This window comes from Nanorana parkeri, unplaced genomic scaffold (assembly GCF_000935625.1).
Source record: "Nanorana parkeri isolate BGI_ZX_2015 unplaced genomic scaffold, ASM93562v1 scaffold2149, whole genome shotgun sequence".
In the NCBI taxonomy this organism is placed as follows: Eukaryota; Metazoa; Chordata; class Amphibia; order Anura; family Dicroglossidae; genus Nanorana; species Nanorana parkeri.
The window spans coordinates 49437-72387 of NW_017308417.1; the positions used below are offsets into that span (position 1 = coordinate 49437).

The following is a 22951-nucleotide window of genomic DNA, read 5'->3' on the forward strand; positions in this document are numbered from 1 at the left end:
ACACACTCCTAGACCTTGTGGACAGCCTTCCCAGAAGAGTTGAAGCTGTTATAACTATAAGGGTGGGCCAACCCTATATTGAACCCTATGGACTAAGAGTAAAGTTCATGTGCACACGCAGGTGTCCCAATACTTTTGGTAATATAGTGTGTGTGTATATATATATATTGTACAGAATGCCAGTGATGGGTCCTGGAAGGCTGGTATGTGCCCCCTCAGAGGGTTAAAGGCAGGCGAGAGGAAGTAGCTAGAAAAGACAGGAAAACTCCACAGAACCTGGGAGGGAGTTGGAGTAGCACAGGTGTGCAAACAAAGCTGTGTGAGCTGCTGGTTTATACTGGGCATTGCTAAGAACTGTTTGTTCTGTAAGAAGTTACTAAAAAAGTTCTGGTGGTGTACCTGTGAGCAAGACTTAAGTCAGTGAGACTTTATTTTGTATGTTGAAGATAAGCAAATTTTATTTTGTTACATGCTGAAGACCAGCTATTTTTGTTGGATTTTCTTGATTGTCTGCCTTTGGGATAAATAAAGACTGTTCCTGCTTAACTGAAAATGGCTTTAAGACTGATCCCTGCACGCTTACCATTGTGCTAAGTCCCCCAAATATCGATATATATATATAACGGAAAATTGTATACTTACCTATCGGTAATTTTCCTTTCCTGGCTCCAAAACATGGCAGCATACAATGGGTATGGCTCCGCCCCCAGCCCAATCACAGGACCAGTTATACTATAAATTAACGCCCGTCTCCCAAAGCCATCATTCTCATAACAAGTACTTAATGCGAGAGCCATGGGAGGGTCCTGTATGCTGCATTGTATTGGCGTCAGGAAAGGAAAATTACCGATAAGTATACCATTTTCTGTTTTACTGACACCTACATGGTAGCATACAATGGGATATAGCGATCACACAACCAGGGAGGTTAATTCTGAGATATTTATTTATTTGTACCACTGGTAAACACATTCAGAACCAAATTTAACCATGGACAAGACTCCTGGATAGACCCTGTGATGAGACACGAATACATTACCGTGCTTCATACCTACCTGACCCTCACCTTATAGAATGTAGCTGATCTCCTGGGTAAGGAGGTTAGGTAATTGAACACATGCTTCAACCTTTGCTATCACAGATAAACTGAAGAGAATGATATGATTAAACAGCACCTGTGTTGTGGACATTTTATTTGGATGTGTTTTTACTGTATTGTAATATTGTCATCATGTCTCCCTGTGTCGTGATCGCAGCGTGTGGGCGTTTTTGTCGGTTTGTGAGCATTAAGTGCAATGAGCTGGGCTTCTTGCCTTCAAACGTCCACACACATTAGCGAAGTCCGCATAACGAGATACATATTATATTTCTGTTAGGGCTGCGCTATCCCTTTTTGGATACATATCTGCTTTTCGGGAAGACATTGATATCTGCCTCGGTGTACTGGTACCGTACATCGACGATAGCATTAGCAAGGTCCCCGCACATAGTCTCAAACCTATCAGAACACATAGAATGATCTTAATAGATACTGGTCACTCTGACCAGTATTACATTAGGTCCATGCTGGCCAAAATCGCCGCTGTGCATACAAGTGGCACGGATGAGTCATGCTGTGCTCATCCATGTGGGTGTGCTCTTCTTTTCCGTTGTCACTTCCTGTTATGTCATTGTGTATGGAGGAAATGGAAGGTTGTTGGGGCCTCCCTTTCCTGTTATCATTGTGAGGCTGATTGGCTAATGCTGTAAAGCCAACTCCCTCTGGGCGTTACCCCTTTTGTGCCTATAAATTAACAAAGTCCCGTTGCTAGTGAGGACTTACACACCGAGATTCCAGCTTGAAGCAGCATCTGTTCTGATTCTATCTGGCGCTATTGAAGTGCTTCAATTTCCTTATACCAAAGAGCTTGATACAAACGTGCTTTTTAGCGGGAAGGAGTTGTTTTGTGCTTTGTGCACATTTTGATGCTGAAAGTGCACATTTTGACGCAGTGTGGATTTGTGTACAAAGCCCAAGAAAACTTTCCACAAGACCTGTCAGAACCTGCTAGGCGCTAACAACCATGCTGAAAACCTGAAAGCCACATACTCTACTCATGTGCTCAGGGTTATAGCACCACAGGCTCTTGTCACTAACACAATGCTGTATACATAGAACCATGAAAAAGATTGCTGAACAACAGGCAGAATAGGCCTGCAATGAAGCAACAATTCCATAAGTTACATTTTAAACATTCACAACGCTGGGGAACCACTCAAACATATTCTTAGTATAACTGGCTTGTCAGGGAACCAGAGGTGCCGCTCCTTACCAGGCTCGCCAGCGGTGGAGCAGGGCACGGGGTTCTCCCCCTCCTGGCAGGACGCCTGGCGCTGCTAGTGCACATGTGCGGTGGGCGCGCGTGGTACACAGGCTGCGTGCGCTTGCACGGGGGCGCACACGTAGCACGCCTGCGCCACTTAGTGTTTTCAGGTGCTAGCCAGGCTGGGGGAGGTCCCCAGCAAACGCCATCCACCCGGGGTGGTCCTTAGTTTCCCTGTGTATTTAAACCAGGCAGAGCCTTGGCTGATTGCCGAGTTATTCTACCTCTATGGTGTGATCGCCAGCTCCCTGTGCGTAAACCTGTTGCTTCCTGAAGCCTTGCCTGAACCCCCGTTATCGACCTTTCGGCCTTGCCTTCTCGCTTCTGAACCTCGCTGCCTGCCACGGCCTGGACTTGTACCTGACTATGCTTTTGGATTTTCCCTCTGTACCTCGTTTTTAGACTCTTTGTCCCTGCCAAGGGGTTCCACTCACGGCCCAGCCGTACACCCCTGACACGGCTTGAGCATTGGGGACAGAAAAAAGAATGGTGGCCTTGGGAAGTGGGCTTTAATTTATAGTATAACTGGTCCTGTGATTGGGCTGGGGCGGAGCCATACCCATTGTATGCTGCCATGTAGGTGTCAGGAAATATATATATATATATATATATATACACACACACATATACAACATAACCTATTGCCATCCAGAGATCGGTATAGTCATGGAGAGGGATCAATATGACCACAGGGAGTTGTTAGAGTGATCTTGATAACAATTGGATATTTGGAACCCGATTAAGTAGCAATTAGTGCCGAGGGGGAGCAGAGCACAAGTAGCACACTTCCAGCATCATGTATGATTGCACACAACCTTTTTTAATTCTGCCATATTTTTCTAAATGTTTCCAACTTTTCTTGAGTGTTATTTTTGGCAATGAAACCACTTGTTCTCTTGCTCTTTAAAAATGCCTGTCTTCTAGAGTGGACCAAATTGATCCAAAATGCTACATTAATGTGTACACCACAACAGGCCCATTCTGTGTGTAATCAGTCATATATTACCTACTTCATGATTCTCATTTAACATTATTTACCACAGAAATGCATATAATTATATAATGTTATTTTTAATGAAGGTTACAAAACATTGTTTAATGGTTTATTTAGTCTATTATTTACCCAACTAGAGGAATAATTTACATGAAAAGTCCAAAACTAGATAAACAGGTTATTGATGACAAATCTTTCTTTTTCTTTTATTCAATACTTTAGAACAATAATTTCTTAACGGGAATTATTTCATCCAATGGGCTTGAGCTGCCTTTCCTCAACCAGCACACAATAGACTGGAAAGATGCATAACACTTTTCATGGCATTAAGTTGTGCTGCACAGCCTGTAGCTGCTGGTGTCCGACTTGCCAAGGTAACACATCCTTTGAGTTATCAGCCTCAGGTTGTTCTAGCGCACACGTCTTGAATGTTCAGAAGGGCCGCTGAAGAAACTTGACAGGAGGAGAGCCAATGCTACTTACTGGACTCTTCAGGAAGGAGTCATATGAACCCGGCGTCATTTCAACAATACTGTCATTGCGTGGCTTTTCTCCTTTGAGAAAATCATCTTCATCATCTGTAATTGTAGCCTGCTGTATATATAGAAGATGGTTAGATGTAAATATATTCACTTTCTAGCCATTTAAGTCTTACTGAAACATTATTGTTGCTTCTAGTATATAATCAAACCCCAAATTATTATTTTTTTACAACTGATTTCTAAGTTTCAAAGAAGGTATGTACAGCAGTGTTACTGGAACTCGGTATTGCAATGCCTGGACAACAAGGTTAAGCCACCATATATACTGGTTTTAGAATTAGCTCCTCCATTTTGCTAGTGTCAGATGTCAATTTTTTACTGGCCTAAAGTTTTCCAAACACATATGACATATTATGGTGCCACTGTTTAACATTGTACCCTGGTTTCTGCAAGTGTCTATAAAAGGTAATCCGCCAAAAAGTTCCATAATAAAATGGCCTTTGGCAACCAATTATATACAGTACAATAAAGGGGAGAGGTCCTCTTATTTTAACACCATTAGGTTAAACCTGTGTCCTGAGGTGTCAATTGCAGAAAATTCTAACTATTTTCTAAATATCAACAAAAAATCTAGGTAAACCCAGTTTGTTAGATGGTAAAAATTTCCCTAAAGTTTTAAAGAAAAACAATGTTTTATCAAGCATTTTTATCATTTTAAAATCTGTTTGAAAAGCATTTAATAACAGCCTAGGTAAAAAAAAAAAAAGACTAAAGAAATACCCAAAAGAAGCACATGACAGAGGGCACTGCTTTAAAAAACATATTCAAAAGATTAAGCTAAAGTAACCTTAAAGTGCATTTCCAATTTTGCAGCCAATTTTGGATAACACCTATTGTATGTGTTACATGTTCTCATTCACTTTTAAGCATAAAACAAATGCTGCTTACATATTACTTGTTTTCTTACACTACTAGTTTTCTCTAATCTGAATGCAAGGGGGCTGGAGTGGTTATAATTAACCAATTTGTACTGTGCTGGCAGATCTCATCACCAGTTGCAGACCATCGCTCCCTCCCATCATCCTCTCTGAAGCCAGCTTACAACCAAGTTTTTCACCTTGGCTAACAGATACACTATTTAAGCACCCAAGATCCCATCAGCAGCTCACTGCAGACCACCGCCCCCCACATGGTTCAGTTTACCTTTAAGGTGCCCATACACCTGCCGATTATCGTACGATAATCGCGGGAAATCTTGCGATCGTACGATAATCGGCAGGTGTATAAAAGGCGTGTGACCGTTTCTACTGTACGGTCGCACGTCTTTTGTCTTACGAGCAGGCTCGAAAACCCGCAGAGAATCGTACGGTTTGTGGCCTGCTCGTAAGACAAATGCCGCACGGGCCAGCGTGGGTCAGCGTGCACAAGCACACACTGCCCGTTCAGCATTGCAGTCATCGGAAGCCCGCCCCCCTGAGGAAGTACGATCTGCCTGTCCAAGATGGGCAGATCGTTCGTTTTTTAATTTACCTTACAACCATCGCAAGACAAAAGTCTTGCGATGGTTGTAAGGTGTATGTGCACCTTTATAGAGATACATCAGCACTTGACTTAAGTAAAATTCAGGTGCCCAGCAGCTGTTATTCATTAGTTACTGCACTCATCACTTTCTGCTCATTCTGAATACACGCTAGGGTTACCTCCAAGACACTGGGGCACGTTCGCTCATATAAATCTCCCTGTCATCTCCCTTCTCTCTTCTGCTTCTCCTGACTTCAGGGGACTCCTCTCTGGCAGCAGCTGCAATCCGCGCACCTGGATTTCGATTCCCCTGCTTCCTAGAACCGGTCCTTCCTTCTCATGTGCCCTCTGGAATGCCCGCTCTGTCTGTAACAAACTCACTGCTGTCCATGATCTTCTTATCTCCAATTCCTTTAACATGCTAGCTGTTACTAAAACCTGGCTTCAGAAATCCGACTCTGCCTCCCCTGCTGCCCTCTCCCAAGGTGGCCTACATTGGACGCACTTACCCAGACCCAATGGACGGAAAGGAGGTGGAGTGAGAATCCTTCTATCCCCACAATGCACTTTTCAAGTTCTGCCTTCACCTCCCTCTCTATCCCTCTCCTCTTTTGAAACCCACTGTATTCGCCTATTCTCTCCAATTTCACTGAGGATTGCTGTTATATACCGACCACATGGACCGGTATCTCGCTTTCTGGATGACTTCTCTGCCTGGCTACCCTACTTTCTCTCCTCAGAAACACCCATTATCATTCTTGGTGTTAATAACATTAACACCCTGGCTTCCACTCAATTTTTTAACTTAACCTCTTCTTTTGATCTAATACAATACACTCCTACTCACTCTGATGGTAACATACTAGATCTTGTTTTCTCTCACCTATGCACTCCTTGCAACCTCTCCAACAACCCCTTTCGAGCTCTTAGACCACAACCTTGTCAGTTTCACCCTCGCCCTATCCCCAACCCTGAATCAACCTACACGGCACACTGTCACCCAGAGAAACCTTTGCCACCTCGACCCTTCTCTTCTCTGCTACCGACTACCTCTATGACAAAATCTCACCCCTGTCCTGCCCTGATGTAACGGCCACTGCCATTGACCTTACCAGGTTCGCGAGCCTCAGCAGCCAGCCGCTCCTCGGATCCGCCGCTGCGTTCCACGGTGGAGCGCACGCTCTTCACTTCCAGTTTCAGAGGCCGGGTGTGTTGCACCTTGGGACGCGGAAGTGCGCCGATCCGACGAGACAGCATGGCGTTCCACTATTGAGCCAGAACGCCTGCTGTCTCCTGGGACCCTCCATAGCCTCCAACCTGTGCCTGCCAGCCACTCACCCTGGACCGCACTCCCAAAGGACCCCCAGCTCCTTCCATCAACTCCAATACTTAAACCGCAAGTATTCAGTGCAGTTGCACACTCTGATAAAGACTGTATGCATTTATGGACTTCGATCTGTAAGGTCATTACTTCTTGCTGGGGAACTCGATTATAGCCTGTACTGCATTTGTGCTCTCTCTGACCTGCTACTCAGTAATTCCAAACTCAACACTGGTGCTTAAGGGTAGGGCGCATGTAGGAATAACCCACTCTGAACCATTTATAATTTAATTTGAGGCTGTGAGGCAAGAACCCCTAACTCTCCGTTAAGTTTGAGAGTGAAACCAGGGTTTCCTGCCTGAGAAGCCTACGCAGTTGCGATCCACAAACCCCCCAAATCAATAACAGGTGTGACACCTGGCTATTTCTGTCTACATCTTTCATCCTCTCTACAACACTTTCATCCTCTCTAGACACTTTGGCTCTACTCACTACACGCAGACTTAGACCACGTCCACTACAACCATGGCAAACAAAAGAAACCAGACATGTAAAAAGACATAGCCGCGCTCTTGAACCACTGTGGCGAAAAACTAGGCTTCTGCAAGACTTCACCTTGTATAAAGCTGCCCTCCTAAAATATAATTCCTTCCTCCGTGCTGCCAAACACACTTATTTTGTCACTCTCATTAACACACTCTCATCCAGACCTCGTCAACTTTTTTCTACTTTTAACTCTCTGCTATGCCCCCCACCGCCACCACCCACTAACTCACTTACTGCCCAGGACATTGCCATTCATTTAAAAAACAAAATAGATGCAATTCGGGATCAGATTGCCACTGTGCAGTCACCTTCCCCTATTCATGTACCAGACCCACCATCACACTTGTTACTCTCCTCTTTTGACCCTGTCACCACAGAGGAGGTTACAAAGCTTCTCACTGACACCCACCTCACCACTTGCCCCCCGGACCCTGTTCCCTCACCACTACTTCGGTCACCCTCTTACTCTATCCTACACTCTCTTACTCACATTTCCAATCTTTCTCTACTGGCATCTTTCCCTCCCCTCTAAAGCATGTGCTGGTCCTGCTGCCTTCACCTTCGGAACATCTCCAAAATACGCCCCTTCCTCCCCAATGAAACCGCAAAATTACTCATCCACTCACTTGTTATATCTCGTCTTGACTATTGCAACTCCCTCCTCATTGGCCTACCTCTACACAGGCTATTGCCCCTTCAGTCTATCATGAATGCAGCTTCTAGACTCATTCACCTAACCAACCGCTCAGTGTCTGCAACCCCCCTCTGTCAATCCCTACACTGACTTCCAAAAGCCGAAAGGATAAAATAAAAAATATTAACAACCACTTACAAAGCCATCCACAACTCTGCCCCTGGCTATATCTCAAACCTGGTCTCAAAGTATCACCCTAACCTTCCCCTCCGCTCTGTCTGTCCTAACAAAGGGATGAAGATCTAAAAGCATTGTATGTTAATGAGAGGAAGCTCAGAGTGTCCCTAGTCTATCTATGGGGACAGTCAGAGTATCCTGTCACTTTAAAGTGTATAGTAAGGCATGCAGTCTGTCCAAGGCCTGCTCAATAAAGACAACTAAAATGTGATAAATATGCTTTTTTTAACATTATTTTAAGGTATGTTGTGTGAATGGGAACATACAACATGGGTTTTCTTAAATTTGATTGCACAAGTGGAAATACACTTTAAGACCATTTTCTGGTAATTACATAATACATTACTATGATACATTCAACAAACCACCTTAACCTGCTTCCTAGGGCTTTTAAATTCTTCAACATTGGACTCCTCCCAAGGCTGATAAATAGGATCTATAATCTTCTTACACCTGTTCAAAATTAAAATTAGCAGTGAGTATTAAAAAACAAAACCAACCGGACAAAGACATAACATACGTGATTCCCAACATAAATGATTTGGTTTCTTCTCAAGAGGAGTCAACTTAGTGTCACTCTCACATTCTTGTCTTACAGGAACAACTGCCCCGCTGTTTATATTATTTTTATTTTACTACAGAGGCAACCACATCCATTAAAGTGACATTAAACCCTCAGATTTTTTAACATAAAACAATACTGTAATGTGTGCCTTACTGTAATCCATGGTTGTTTCCCTTCTCTTTGCTGCTCTTCCTTTTAAATCTGTATCTGTTCTCATGCTCTGCAGAACTTCTGTTTTGCAGCAGACTGCCTTGTCTCAGGAATGGATACACGGTGTCTGTGTATACGTTTCTATAGGCTTGTAACCTGAGCCAGCACTACAGGAAGAGGCCCTGAGCAGAAAAGGGAAGTTCTCCCCAAGCATGAGAAGACATGAGGATTTAAAAGGAAGAGCAGCAAAGAGAAGGGAAACAACCATGGATTACAGTAAGGCACACATTACAGTATTGGTTTATGTTAAAAAATCTGAGGGTTTAATGTCACTTTAAGCTTAACATCCAAAGCAAGTATGTGCCATTTTATTCTTTGCTCTCCTGTTTGTTGCACTTCCCCCTTCTACTCTACTTTGCAGAATCACATGTGTCATATCAGCAGCACTAGAGGGTTCTTGCACACATTAAGCTTTACACCATTAGGACTCATAAAAAAGTGAGATGTGAAATAAGGGAAAATATATGTAATAAATAAGCTTATATTGATGCACACCACAGAGTTCATGAGTATACAACCCCATCAAAAAGACACATCCCCATATCAGATAAAATGGTATGACATTTTAACATGGTATGACACATTGTCATTCTCACAGCTAGAGTACTACAACCATCAATAAGGATCTCGACATGTGGGCATAGCTATGACAGCATGCATAAATATAGTAGCAATACCTCAAGTTAATTGTTAAAAGCTAGAGCTGTGCAGAAAAAAAGCACTGACAGATTACAGTGTATTGAGAGAGCTCACTATGGCAGTCAGTTTAACTGGCTGACAGAGCATTATGTGTTGACAAATGTCAAACTGATAAGAAAGCAAACAGATAAGAATTTCTGAATATCAAGAGCCAGTCCATAATGCACACGCTGATAGTATACTCCACTGACCACCTTTAAAGCATGTACATAGGACATATAAAATTAGTAACATATTATGTCTTTTCCTAGAGGTGAATCTATAGAGTACTGCATACAGTGGAGAAAACAGGTGAACTTTATGATTTTGTTGAACTTTTGCAAGCTCTAAAGTTCAAATCAGCATGCTAAACATAGCAGCAACACTAGTTACCACAAATGGCACAGTTGAGGTACACAGATGTATTGAGCACTGGATGGAACCATACATGGGAAATCCTTATGCTGAGGTGCTGTTCACTCCTAATGTACTCATATACTGTAGGTGCTTACCACCCTGTACATCTTTGCTATAACTGCTTTGCAAGAGAGGAGCTCAAGTGCGAAAATCTGACACATGTTCCTGTCCACTTTTCCATTCTATCTTTTTCCTGACTTTTACCTAGCTGACAAGTTTTCCTCTTCCTCCTTGTACTTGGTCTTTCTTCTTTGTCCCTCTAACAACCATCTCTAAATCTTCTCTTTGTCTCATTATGGTTTTCCTTGCTGTTCTTACCTCTCTCTGTCCCTTCCCTCTTACACCTACCTCCTCCCCAACACTTTATCATCCGCCCTTCTCCTAAGTCAAATTGATCTAACGGTACTTTTGCCATGGCATTATTAACCCTATGTTTCCTGAATGTCATGGGCTTCAACCACCCTTCCAAGAGGTCTCAAGTATTTCACTATCTCCACAAACAAAATATTAAAATACTATTACGGGTAAATTCTCAGGTTGTAGCAGTAAGTAATACAGTATGTGGAACGTTAGCACAGATCTGGATGGCAAAACTAAAGGGGTATTGACATGGGGAGGGGGGGGGGGGGCATGGGAGGTCCAAACAGACCTTTTTGGTATATATATTTTTATAAAATTCTCCTGTCTAAATAGTATGTTCCCTGTAGCTAACTTCTCTTTACCTAACTCAGTGCAAATGTCCCATTGCCTGAGCTATCTTAATCTTCTGGAGAACTTCATGGAAGGACAATTGATCCTAGGGGTGACTTCAACTTCCCCTTTAACCCCTTTACTGATATCTCCTCCGGCAAGTTCAGACTCTGGAAACCTGAAATGAATAAAGATCGACATAGGTTGTCTCACCTGCGGCTGATGGACCTTTGAAGAGTTTTCCATCCGACTGTGAAGGACTTTACTTCTCTGTGGTTCACAACCCTCATAGTCATATTGACCTACATCTTTGTCTCCCTATGACTCTTGGATGCCCTACCCAAGATAAGTATTGGTCCCCAAAAGTTTAGTCTAATTACTCTCCGATTTTTGCAGCTAAGATATCGGTGACCACGCATTATTCCTGCAGAACATCTACTCAATTATCGTTTTCTGGAGAAATGGAAAAAAATGAATCTTGAATACGGCTTAATGACTCTAAAACTGATCGTGGAAGAGGAGAAAATCCAAATGCAAGATCTAGAAGCAGAAATAGAAGATAGTGCTAAAAGTCTGGAACCGTTCAAAGAAAAGGAAATGTTTAAAAAATCTAATGACACTTTACGAAGGGAAGTCGAGAGGATTCAAAGGAACCTGAGGCAAACTAAACAAGCAAAATTCCAAAGAGATGTCGAAGACTGGGAGAGAGGGGACCCCTTTGATGTCAGTCAAAAGAGAGGAAGAAGTATACAAAGAAGAAAACCACATAGAAGCAGAGAGAGATGGACAACAGGTGAAAGTGAAAATGATTATACAACCAGATCGGTCAGTTTTTTAGAGATGCGAGAGGATGGACAACACAGAGGACCAAGAAATACAGAAAGAACAGGAGGCCCCCGAAAGAGAACACATAACAAACGAGAATACCCCAAATCCAAACAAAATGATAATGAAAACGAGAAGTCAGAGATACTGACCCCATGCCCCACACAAGGAGAAGGTCAAACTAAGAACATTATAAATCTAACAGATTTCGCTCTGAACGAACATCACACAAGTCTCTTACAAAAAGGTTTGTCCTTTTCACCTGTAGACGGCATGGATGAATTTGTGATTTTTAAGGACCTCAATCTTTTCATGGGGAATATATATTTGAGATTCATTCATGAAAACAAAAGAGAACACACGGGATTAGACTATAGAAACAAAAACAACGAAGATTCCCTTGATGCTCAGGCTCTAAGAGATCTAGAAGCCCTGTTGGAAGAAAACTTAGAAATCGATGAAGAAGATGATAGGGAAGATACAAGAAGATTAACATCACTCAAGAAAAGATCAAGAACAATGCCCAATGTCTCAAACAATCGACATCTAACATTATTCAAGGAACTAGTCCATAAGGACCTGAAACAAATAGATTGGCCAACAAACAGACAATCTATCTAAAATAGAGAGAAAAGCACTGAAAGAATAAAAAATGGCCCAAAATATAATAATTAAAAATAGCGATAAAGGGGGCAATGTGGTCCTACTCCCTGAAAAGATGTATGTAACGGAAGTCAAAAGACTACTCAATGACACACATACTTATAAAAAATTAAAGGAATCTCCCTTTAAGAAACTAAGTGAATGGCTAGCGGACTTTCTTTTTTCTTGATGTCGTTAAGATGTTCTCCAATTCTAGTTCGTAATTGCCTTTTGGTTTTTCCAATGTAATATTTGTGGCACGGGCATTTAATTTGGTATATCACTCTTTCAGTGTTACAATTGATGAAGTTGTTTATTTTATACAGTTTTGTCCCTTCTGTATTCTGGAAAGTGTCCGTCTTATCCACCATGGGGCAAATTCGACATCTCCCACATGGGAACATTCCCTTTGGTTTTGTGGAGATTTGGGATATATTCCTGGGTCTGTATTCCGAGCTCATCAGTGTGTCTTTGAGATTTGGAGATCTCCGCGCTGTTAAGAGGGGTCTTGGTCCTACTATTTTGGATATAGTTGGGCATAGCAACAGGATATGCCAGTGTTTAGTCAGAATTGACCGTAGTTTCTCCCATCCTGAGCCGTACTTGGTTATCATCCTTGTGCAGTTGTTTGTTTTCTCTGGATAATCTCTATTATCTTCACTTTTAGAGAATAAGAGAATAACCAAGTAAACCATCAGGCCCTACCTTAGGGCGGGGCAAAAGACTGCAGAACCTTCCTGCCGAAGACTGGATCTTGCTGCGACAGGACCTCCACCCTGTAGTGTTTCACAAAGGTGTCCTGAGTTGACCAAACCTCAGCTCTGCAGATCTGCTCCACTGAAGCGTCCGCTCTCTATGCCCATGAAGTAGCCAAAGATCGGGTCGAATGTGCCTTAATGGATTTAGGGACTTCTAATCCTTCATTCTTAAATACAAATAGAATAGTTTGTCTAATCCACTTACAATAGTGGAACGGGAAGCCAAATAGCCCTTTTTTTGTTCCTCCAAATAAAAGTTGACTGGTCTTTCTAAAATTCTTGGAAACTTCCAGGTAACTAATAAGACAACTTTTGACATCTAAAGTACGAACGACCAGCTCCCCCTGATTTTTAGGGTCCTTGCAAAAAGAAGGTAAAGTAATTTGTTGTGATCTATGAAACTTTGAAGTCACTTTAGGTAGATACATAGGGTGTGTGTGTGGGGGGCACTGACTGGGGTTGTAATATATATATATATATATACACACACTGAGTGGCCAGATTATTATGACCACCTGACGTTTGTAGGCAGATTAGCTATAATTTTGCGCTGAAGTTGCTAGAGGACCAGACCATTATAAATAGGGAAGCATCTGTAGTGCCATACCTGATACAGTTAAATTTTATTTTATAGTATGAAATTTGGCAAGCGGCCCCCATGAGAGAAGAACATTTGTTGAGTGGCCCCAGAGATGGAAGAGGCGGGGGGCAAAGATGGAGGAAGCAGGGGGCAGAGACACAGACGGAGCAGGCATCGCCGGAACTCCAGTTGGGCAGCGGAGATGACAAGGACACCGAGGATGAGGTGGCCGTCCAGTTGAGCGCCGAGGACAAGGAGGACGTGTTCCAAAGAGGTCAGGCCGTGCAAGGTAAGAGGACTGTGCTGGCAGAGCCCAGCATAGATTCTGCACAGCCCACCAAAGAGTCTCAGGTGTGCTGTGCAATACCCTTTGGTTGGCTCTGCAGGATCCGTAGGGGGCTTTGTCGGGTCTCAGGGAGGCTTTGCAGGATCCATAGTGTGCTCTGCAGCCTGCAAAGCGCACCACAGATCCTGCAGAGACTTCCTGAGATCCTGCAGGATCTGTGGGGGCTTTGCCGGGTCTCAGGGGGCTTTGCAGGATCTGTGGTGGGCTTTGCAGAATCCATAGGCAGCCTGCAAACCCTGCAGAGACCACCGTTAGTGTGGGGTAAATTTAGTGGTGGGGCGCCGAGTTTTGTCTTGCCTAGGTCAGCCCCAAAGCAGAATACACCACTGGCTACAACCTCTGTAAAAAGTTTTGGAAAAATCCTGGGCGCTGCAGCTAGACCAAAAGGCAGGGCCCTGAACGGATAATGTAACATTTGCTTCTTTGCCTGAACTGCAAAGAAGCAAATGATCCTCAAGGGGGGGAAACTCCCCAAGGGGGAAGTAGAGAGGTGCAGGAATCTGAAGCTTCATCCGATGACTCCGTGGAGGCGGGGGAGGATACAGTAGACTCCAAACCAACTAACCAACTAGGCACTTATTCCCACTTGAGGACATGGATTATCTTTTACAGGATATATGTTACAGAGCAAATCCCTGACCCACCTAAACTGGATGCAGCCAATGTTGTGCTGCCCTACTCTTCCATGATGGCTCTGGCTTGCAGCTCTTTCCTTCTCTGTCCCTCTCATCCGGACCAGATAAAATAGGAAACGTGACAATGTCTCCTGGATGGTAAGAAACACAATCTAAACTGAGGGATGAGAGGGGTGGGAGGGGTTTTTAAACCTCTTGTTAATTATGTTACCTGGAGATGGGAGAACCAATTATCTCTCAGGTTGCTGTCCTGGAAGATGATTGGGGAAAGTGTACATTAATTTAAAGTGCCCATATGGGTTGCTATTAAATAACCAATTTAATATTACTGAAACGTGATAAAAAACTGATCAAAAACTGAATTGATCAAAACTGGAGCAGACAGAATCTAAGGCAGGGGTGCCCACAAGGTCGATCGCGATCTACCAGTCGATCGCGTAGCGATCACTGGTAGATCGCACTGTCCTCTCCTCCCGCCGCTTCTCTGGATCCCCGCTGCTCTCCCCAGCGGGGATCCGAGAAGTGAAGGAAAATCCAGAAGAGAAGCTGAGCCCCCTTGTGCGTGGACGAGCGGCAGAGGATCGGTACATGTCACTAGTATGTACCAATCCTCTGTGCAGGACAAACACTGGAGCAATCGGCTGATGACTCCAGTGTTTGTAAATAACTGGGGACACATAGTACTATGTGTCCCCAGTTATAAATGAATGAACAGGATGTGATTTACATCACGTCCTGTTCATGCATGAGTTTCTCAATGGGGAGAAGCACTCTGTACAGAGGCTCCTCCCCATTCAGAAACTGCTTGATAAAAAAATATGTTCCATTCATTTAGAATAGAGGCTGCAGAAAAAGAGATTGAGGACTTTGTGTCCTCAATTTCTTTTTCTATTTTAACCCTTTCGCTGCCAAGCCCTCCCGAACATTTTTCAAATCAGCTGGACAAGCCATTTTTGACTAAAATCAGTATCAGCGACACAAACAAAAATAATTTCTGACTAAGTCTAAAAGATAAAACTGTATTGAGTTAATAAATAACAAATATTTGCTAATTTGAAATTGCGCCTTTTTGCGAAAAGGTAAAAAAATTACGGTACGCAAAACTGTAAATAAGCAACTTATGTTAAAAAAAAATGTCACGCTGTGTTGGTGTTTGTGTTGTGATAAAATGATACAGGCGTATATTTATTGCAACACAAAGATCACAACGCATGGCAATGCGTCACAAAGCTTTGCCATGCGCTGCCACAGTTAATTTAATTTTTTTTAAAGAAAAAAATACATTAAAAAAATCATGCACTGCGATGCGTTCTAACAACGCACTGCAGCGCATGTGCATGGCGTACACCTCAATATGTGTATGCTATGTGGGGGGAGGGAGGGGTTGTGCTTTTTTTATTTTATTTTTTTGTACACATTTTTTTATTTTATTTTTTTTTTACAGGAGGGGATTGATTGTGGAGCTGGACCTAAATTGTTTCATAGCTAACAATTCGTTTTTGTCTATCCAGTATGATAATAAGGATATTCGTACATATATGTATAAACATATTGACGGATCATGAGTATATTTGAAGATATCCGATTTTCTATTTATTGGAGTCTTTCGTTTTTACATTATAAGGGAAACATAAAAAATTACCGTTGTAGCATTTTTGTCTATATTACAACTTTTTATACCTAATTATTGTATATTATTTTTTCAATATTAGGTTCTCTTTTCCTTTAGGATTTCATTATATATAAACCTAGGTTATGTATGTTATTTATTTAATTATGTTTTTTTTATATACATGTACTTCAACAATTGGGGTTTAAAAATACGGATGGATCAGATTAAATAGAATAATTTTTAATATTATATCATATATATTATTCAATACAAATTCACTATGTGTAATATACTTACCCGGCCGCGTTCCCAGAGCGATGTCTGGCGCTGCCCACTCCCTCGGCATCACGTTATTCCTCCTCAGCTTTCCAAATAAAGCCGGGAGATTTCAAATGCTCGGCGTCTTAGTATGAGACGGCTACCTCCTCTGTGTCTCGTACACATGTCTTTGCTCTGCCCTGTATTCTCAGAGACCACAGCAACCTGTTGGGATTACAGGGTGAGATCCTCTCTGCTTAAGGAAGACAGTCACCCTGCAGCCACTTTCTTGCACTTATCCACCAACGCAGCAATAGCAGAAGAGATCCTGGGATTCTGTTGCTCTTAAAACTACGGTACACTGAATTGAAAAGTGTGCTAGCTTCAACCTACTGGCGTTCCAAGGGATCCACTTTTGCTCCAAGGACTCTCTCACCGTCAACCCCAGGAGGTTCCTCTGAGGAGGCAACTCAACCAATCGCAAGTATTCATTAAGTAATTTCTTTGAACTGAGTTAAATTGTTCCCCTACTTATAGACTGAGCCATCTGGCGATAATTACTATTTCAGAATGTATATGGACTATGCCTGTATGATGTAATACAGCTAAATATACTTTAAACTAATCTCTTTTTTTATACTGAACTGAATAAGTTGCTGTCAACCAGTCAAAATTGGAAATCTCCTTCTATCCACAGCTGTGATCCATTAAACGTTCGTGACGGGAGACGTACACTGTACGTCCTGCCACAAAGGGACCAAATGACTCGTCGCGTACACTGTACATGACGAGTTATTTGCTGCACTAGAAGGCTGGTAACCGCTGAGAATCAGCGGTTACCATTCATTAATGTATGCCTCAGTTTCAAGGCATCCATTAATGAAAGTGTTAACCTTTTTCAGACACCCGATACCTTAATATCGGGTGTCTGAGAGTCAAAGCAGAGCGGGCACACATGCCGGCTTTTGCCGGCATTCTGACAGCTCGTATGGATCGAGAGATATCTCTCTCAAGCTATACTGGCTTTTTTTTTTCTTTCACTTTCAGGATAGATACATAATGTATCTATTCCAGAAAGAAGAATGTTTCAGTTTTCTGATGGTTGTTGGAACAATCAGAAAACTAGTGACAGCTGAATCCTGAACTGCTGCAGGATCAGTGTCACTAACTTATTATCGGCTGTTCTGAAGTTTGACGCAGCCTGATAATAACCAAAAATTTATTAAATTTATCAAGCATTAATAGTGAGATTAATTCACAATGACTGCTTGATATAATTAAATAAAATAAAATTTTTAAGTTTAAAAAAAATAGTAAAGTGTAAAAAAAAGGTGATAAGGGCTTACATTTATTAGATTGAGGGATGAATCGCATATATATTATGTTATATATTTATGTGTGGTTCATTAAAAACCGAAATTGGCACTACTAAAGAATCAATGTATCCGTTTATTGCGTTTAAAGCAAAGTAGAGATACATCTAGTGGTCTTTTTTGAATATTGCAATATGAAAGAAAACACATTTTCCTATTAACCGGGGGTTTGAACTGATAACTAAGGAATGTACTGACACCAGCATGCAACCCCACCCTGAGAAAGTCACATGATGAAACGCGTTGGTGGGTGGACTTGCATGCTGAAGTCTCTGCTATACAGATAACAACAGACTGGTTTATGGAATATACTTGTTAACGGGGATTCTTGCCTATTTGAAAGTGATTGTTTCGTTATACCTTTGTGAGTGTTTTTAATCAATTTTAAAACTATTATGCTATGATTGTCTTTTAAAATCCTTTATGACAAACTAATGAGCGTATAATAAAGAGGAGGAGGTGACCAGGAGTTGGAATCTTGGGATGGTTGGATGCAAAAACCAGAAAGCCTACAAAAACTAACTGCACTATGACACTATTAGACCATTAATCTTAATGGTCCACCGGTTCTGGTGAGTGCCCCCTTTGAAACATTTGTGAGAGAACACAGACAGGAGTATTCATCACTAAGAACACTTCTTTTACTAGAGATATTGTTTAAGGGTTTTTTACATAATGAAAAAAAACACTTATATTAACATTTCTTATTTTACTAGAGACATTGTTTTAGATTTTTATTTAAACATTAGGATATTGTTCTTAGCGCTGAGCATTTCGTATATAATATTTTTGGAAAAGCTACTTGTTTTTTTTGCACAGCTGCTGTTGGGGGAATATTTTATAGAGGGTAGCATCGAAGATCTTTCTTAGATTATTTAAGGCTCATATTCACTTTCTGGCTGCTGATTCCTCCACTAGCCAGGAACATGGCTTTCTGTCAGCCACACTTGGTTGGTTCAGTCCACACAGGCCTGGTCACACAGAAAGTCTTCCGGAAACCACTACCTTGACAGCAGGGGCTGATACAGGAGCCCTAGTCTGGGCATCAATCTACAGGTTACACGCACCAACTTGAGCTTACTGTTCCAGCAGAACTAGATTACGCACACTGAAGCACTGACTGCCTACAGGCTCTTTCCAGTGCTCAGATGGATCCCTGTTTCTCTGGACACCCTTTCCTTGCCAGCATTACCAGTGTTGTTCACCACTTTTACAGTGATATCCAGTGCTACTATCACAATGTGTGTGTGTATATATATATTTATATTAAAAACATTTTTAACACAATTATATCTTGATTTCACCGTTATACGTGGTATCCAAAATAATATTTATTATGTTATCTATCTACCCCCTTTTACCTTTTTATATATGGCTGTGATATGGTTTCTTACATTTGTTTATCACCCTGGTGATGGGCATATATTAATACCCTGAAATGTGTTGGCTACGTTTAAAAAAATCAAATAATGCATCTTTGAATAAAAACATTCATCCATCCATTCCTTTATATGGCTTTGCCTTTCTGGATTGGAGAATAGAATTCACCACATAGTCCTCCCTAGTGTGGCACTCCCCCCACTTCACTGCACACCTTAATTATACATTCTTCTCCTGTATGTTGCTACTTTTTCTAATTATGATTAGTTGTGCCTCAACTGGGGTGCACAAATCAGAGCAAGTTTACACATGTAGGACATTAGCAGTCAGGGAGCAAACTTAGTCCAAGTGTGCATGCACAATCAGAGTGAACGCACCCAAATAGCATGCACGGTCAGAGTGTGTGCATAGAACAGCCACTATCCAGTGGGATATCAACAATGTGAGTTCAACTGATTTGCTTGTGTTCCTTATTGTATTAGGTGATAATGTGTGCTGCACTTACACAAGAGCATTAAGGAGTACGGAACAATTGTTTAGACTGGTGTTGTATGCTGTTTGTGTGTGTGATCTGGACTGCAAACAAATATACCACAGCATCTGGTTTACTGTTTGGTACACTTCACAATTAGGTAAAGCTGTGTGTATTAGCTTAATCACTGTTATGCTGAGAGTTACTGTAGTGATGTGCTGGTTCCAGCTGACGCTTCCCATCGACCAGTGCATAGCAGTATAACAAAAAGCATTGATGATCATGTGACTCCTTTTCTGCTCCAGTTTTAAAGTAGAAATCCTCAGAGAAATGTTAAAATAAGGCAGAAAGCTGTACAATGGGCAATATAGATGGCTGCATACTGGAGATCTGTTTTCAATTGTACAGTACTTAGATTTATAAGCATGTTTAGAAATTCATATACTTATACCTGATTTCATATAATTTAGAATTATAGATTTGTGTTTTTTCATATAAAAGCTGAACAAACCTTTTCAGTACACAAGAATCAAAAGGAAAAAAGCTGTCCAATGGGTTAGTGCATGACTGAACAGAGGTGCCACAAGTGTTGCTTCTTATGATAGGTATCATCTGCCTGTTGTTTCTCTCTATGATAGTGTAGCAAAACACTAGTTGATATTTCCTGGAAAAAAACAGAAGACAATAAACTAAAGACTATATTCCCAGAAAATGCAGATTAGTAATCAAACAAAAGACTTTAAACTGTGATACTACTGCAAATGTGGACCAGAAACTATTGTAGAAGCATAAGCCACAAACATACAGGGTAAAACATAGCATCTGGTATAGAACTCAAACCTGAGAAAACAGAAGCCTGTCTGATCAAAAAGGTGTTCAATAGACCCTTTTGAAGCCCATTAAAAAAAAACATTCTTTATTTTTATCTTTGTACATACATGCCAAAATATACATAACATTTCTTTTTTACAATACATAACTGTTGAAAGAAAACAAGAAAGAAAACTGACAATATATAGCAGTGAGATATTGTAATAAAGTAACACAACACAATTATTTGAGATATTATCCCAGGGTGGCCGAGATATGGCCTTGCCTAAAGTGATATTAAAGTCAAAAAGATTTAAAATAGGGATGCACCGAAATTTCGGGCGCAGAAACATATCGGCCAAAAATTGCACTTTTGGCTAAATGCCGAAAGTCCGAATATTTTGGCTGAACTAGCGGTGCATCCCTCCTTTCTCTCCTCCCTGCTGGGACACAGAGAGAAACTGTCAGAGGAGGCAAATCAGTGCGGGGGAGGAGAGCGCTGTGAGCGGCCGGCGTCTCTCTGCCCACACCGCTCAGCCTCCTGTGAGAGATCAGGAGAGCAGCTGTGTGTGGAGCGGAGACCGCTTACATTAGTAACCCCTCCTCAATAAGGTATTGCTGAGCAAAATGCTTTAGAGGGAAGCATATTTTTTCCGGGTGAGGCCAGTCACCATAAGCTGTATAAGCACATATAATTTTCAGCAGGGGTGAACGCAGGGTGTTCTAAAGCAAGGTATCCGTGAACCACATCAATATGGTATTCTATGTGTAGGAGGGATATCTGCAGTCTCTGGTCTCCTTGAATCAGACATTTTACCATTTTCATCTTGCTCTTTGTGCCAAAGGCCAAAGCACTCCAAGGTCAGAGATGGGCTCTGAGGGAGGTCAGAGATGGGCTCTGAGGGAGGTCAGAGATGGGAGAAGATAAAGGGGCCACTTGATAGTCAGTACATGAATGCTGTCATAGTGGCTGAGAACTCAGCCACTATGAGTAGGAGGTGTGCCAGAAATAAATAAGAAGGCCTCTGAGGAGGGAAGAGACTCCTCCACAGCCTGATGATCAGGACTAATCAGGACTTTAGGTGAGATGCTGGGCACCACCCTTGAGCTGTCTGCCAAATGTGAACTGGCTGGGCCCGCTGACCCATTCCCTCTAAACCTATGATCTGCCATGTCAAGTGAGAGCAATCCCAATGAAGGTACTCAAAAAACCTCTGTGGTTTACAGGACCAATACTTCTTAGAAATTAGGCCTTCTAAAGCCTTAAAAAAAAGAGAGGGGGATTCATTAGCTTAGGGCAGGGGTTGCAAACCTCCGGCCCTCCAGCTGTGGTGGAACTACAAATCCCATGAGGCATTGCAAGATTCACATAGCCACAGACATGGCTCCAGAAGAGAGATGCATCATGGGATTTGTAGTTTCACCACAGCTGGAGGGCCGGAGGTTTGCTACCCCTGGCTTAGGGGAGTGAGGGATTCCTTAAAGAACTGGTGACAGTTCTTTAAGGAATGGGAGAAAGTATCAAACGGCTGGACATAGAAATGTTCTATCAGGATTAGAGGTGCACCGAAATTTTGAAACCAAAAATTTTAAAAATGTCAGGCCAAAACCCAAAATATTTTTTTTCCCAACCTTTTTAAATATACAAACATATTTATTTTTTTATTTTTTTTCTAAACTTTTTTTAAATATTTTTTTTTTTTACTTTACTTTACTGAAATATCAGGGGTTTAAAATAGAAAAAGAGATTAAGGACACAGAGTCAATCTCATATAATGAGTGTTTCTGTTCATTCATAACTTGTTGAGATAGTATGTTTACTATATCCACAATCATGAAAGAACAGGAAGTGATGTATAGCAGATTTATTCATAAATGGGGACACAGTAAACATACTATGTCATCAATTATTTACAAGCAGTCAGCAATCAGCTTGTACCCGATCTCCATCCCGACTCGTTGTCACAGGATGCAGAGCGGGCGGTGCGGGTAGGAAAGCTTGGCTATTTTATCAGCTGAGTCCTCCCCGTAACGCTGACTCGGCCTCCTGTGACAGCTGTCTCCACCCCCACACTTCCTCTCTATCCTGATTAGTCAGGAGGAGAGAAACTGTCAGAGGAGGCTGAGCGGAGTGGGGAGGAGAGCGTGGCCGGCATGTTACAGGAGGCCGGGCTCTCCTCGCGCATAGCTAAATCTCCTGTGACATGCTGGCCGCGCTCTCCTCCCTGCACTGCTCGGCCTCCTCTGACAGTTTCTCTCCTTCCTGCTGGATGCTGCGATGTGTCAGAGGGGACACAGAGCAGTGCCCAACGGAGAAGAGAGAAACCATTTTCAGCCGATATGTTTCGCCGATATGACAGAAGATGTCATCAAACTGTTGGTTTGGAAAAAAGCGATGACGTGCATGTCTGTGAAAGCTCAGCTCTTTGCATGTGTTGCGCATATATATGTGTATGCGCCGATCGCTGTCTGTTTCCTCCACCCGCTTCTTGGAGCCCGGCAGCTCGCTTTCAGGCCCCATTAGCGGCGCGCTGCCGGGTGTGCGAGGAGGCGTGGCCAGGGCCGAGGGAGAAGCGGCCCGGCCGTCGGAGGCTGCGGTGCC

The 22951-nt window shown here is 42.2% G+C and overlaps 1 protein-coding gene across 1 annotated transcript in view; it reads right to left on the minus strand.

The window, feature by feature from the left end:
- Positions 1-3779: 3779 nt before the first annotated feature.
- The window catches only part of LOC108800882 (RNA polymerase I-specific transcription initiation factor RRN3-like), a 114151-nt gene continuing 94979 nt past the window's right edge, over positions 3780-22951 (minus strand). The window contains exons 4-6 of the mRNA XM_018572865.1: positions 20051-20203; positions 8473-8551; positions 3780-3951 (exon numbers count right to left, since the gene is read on the minus strand). Coding sequence (XP_018428367.1) covers positions 3790-3951; positions 8473-8551; positions 20051-20203 — 394 coding nt within the window. The 3' untranslated portion in view covers positions 3780-3789. The remainder of the gene's footprint in view (positions 3952-8472; positions 8552-20050; positions 20204-22951) is intronic.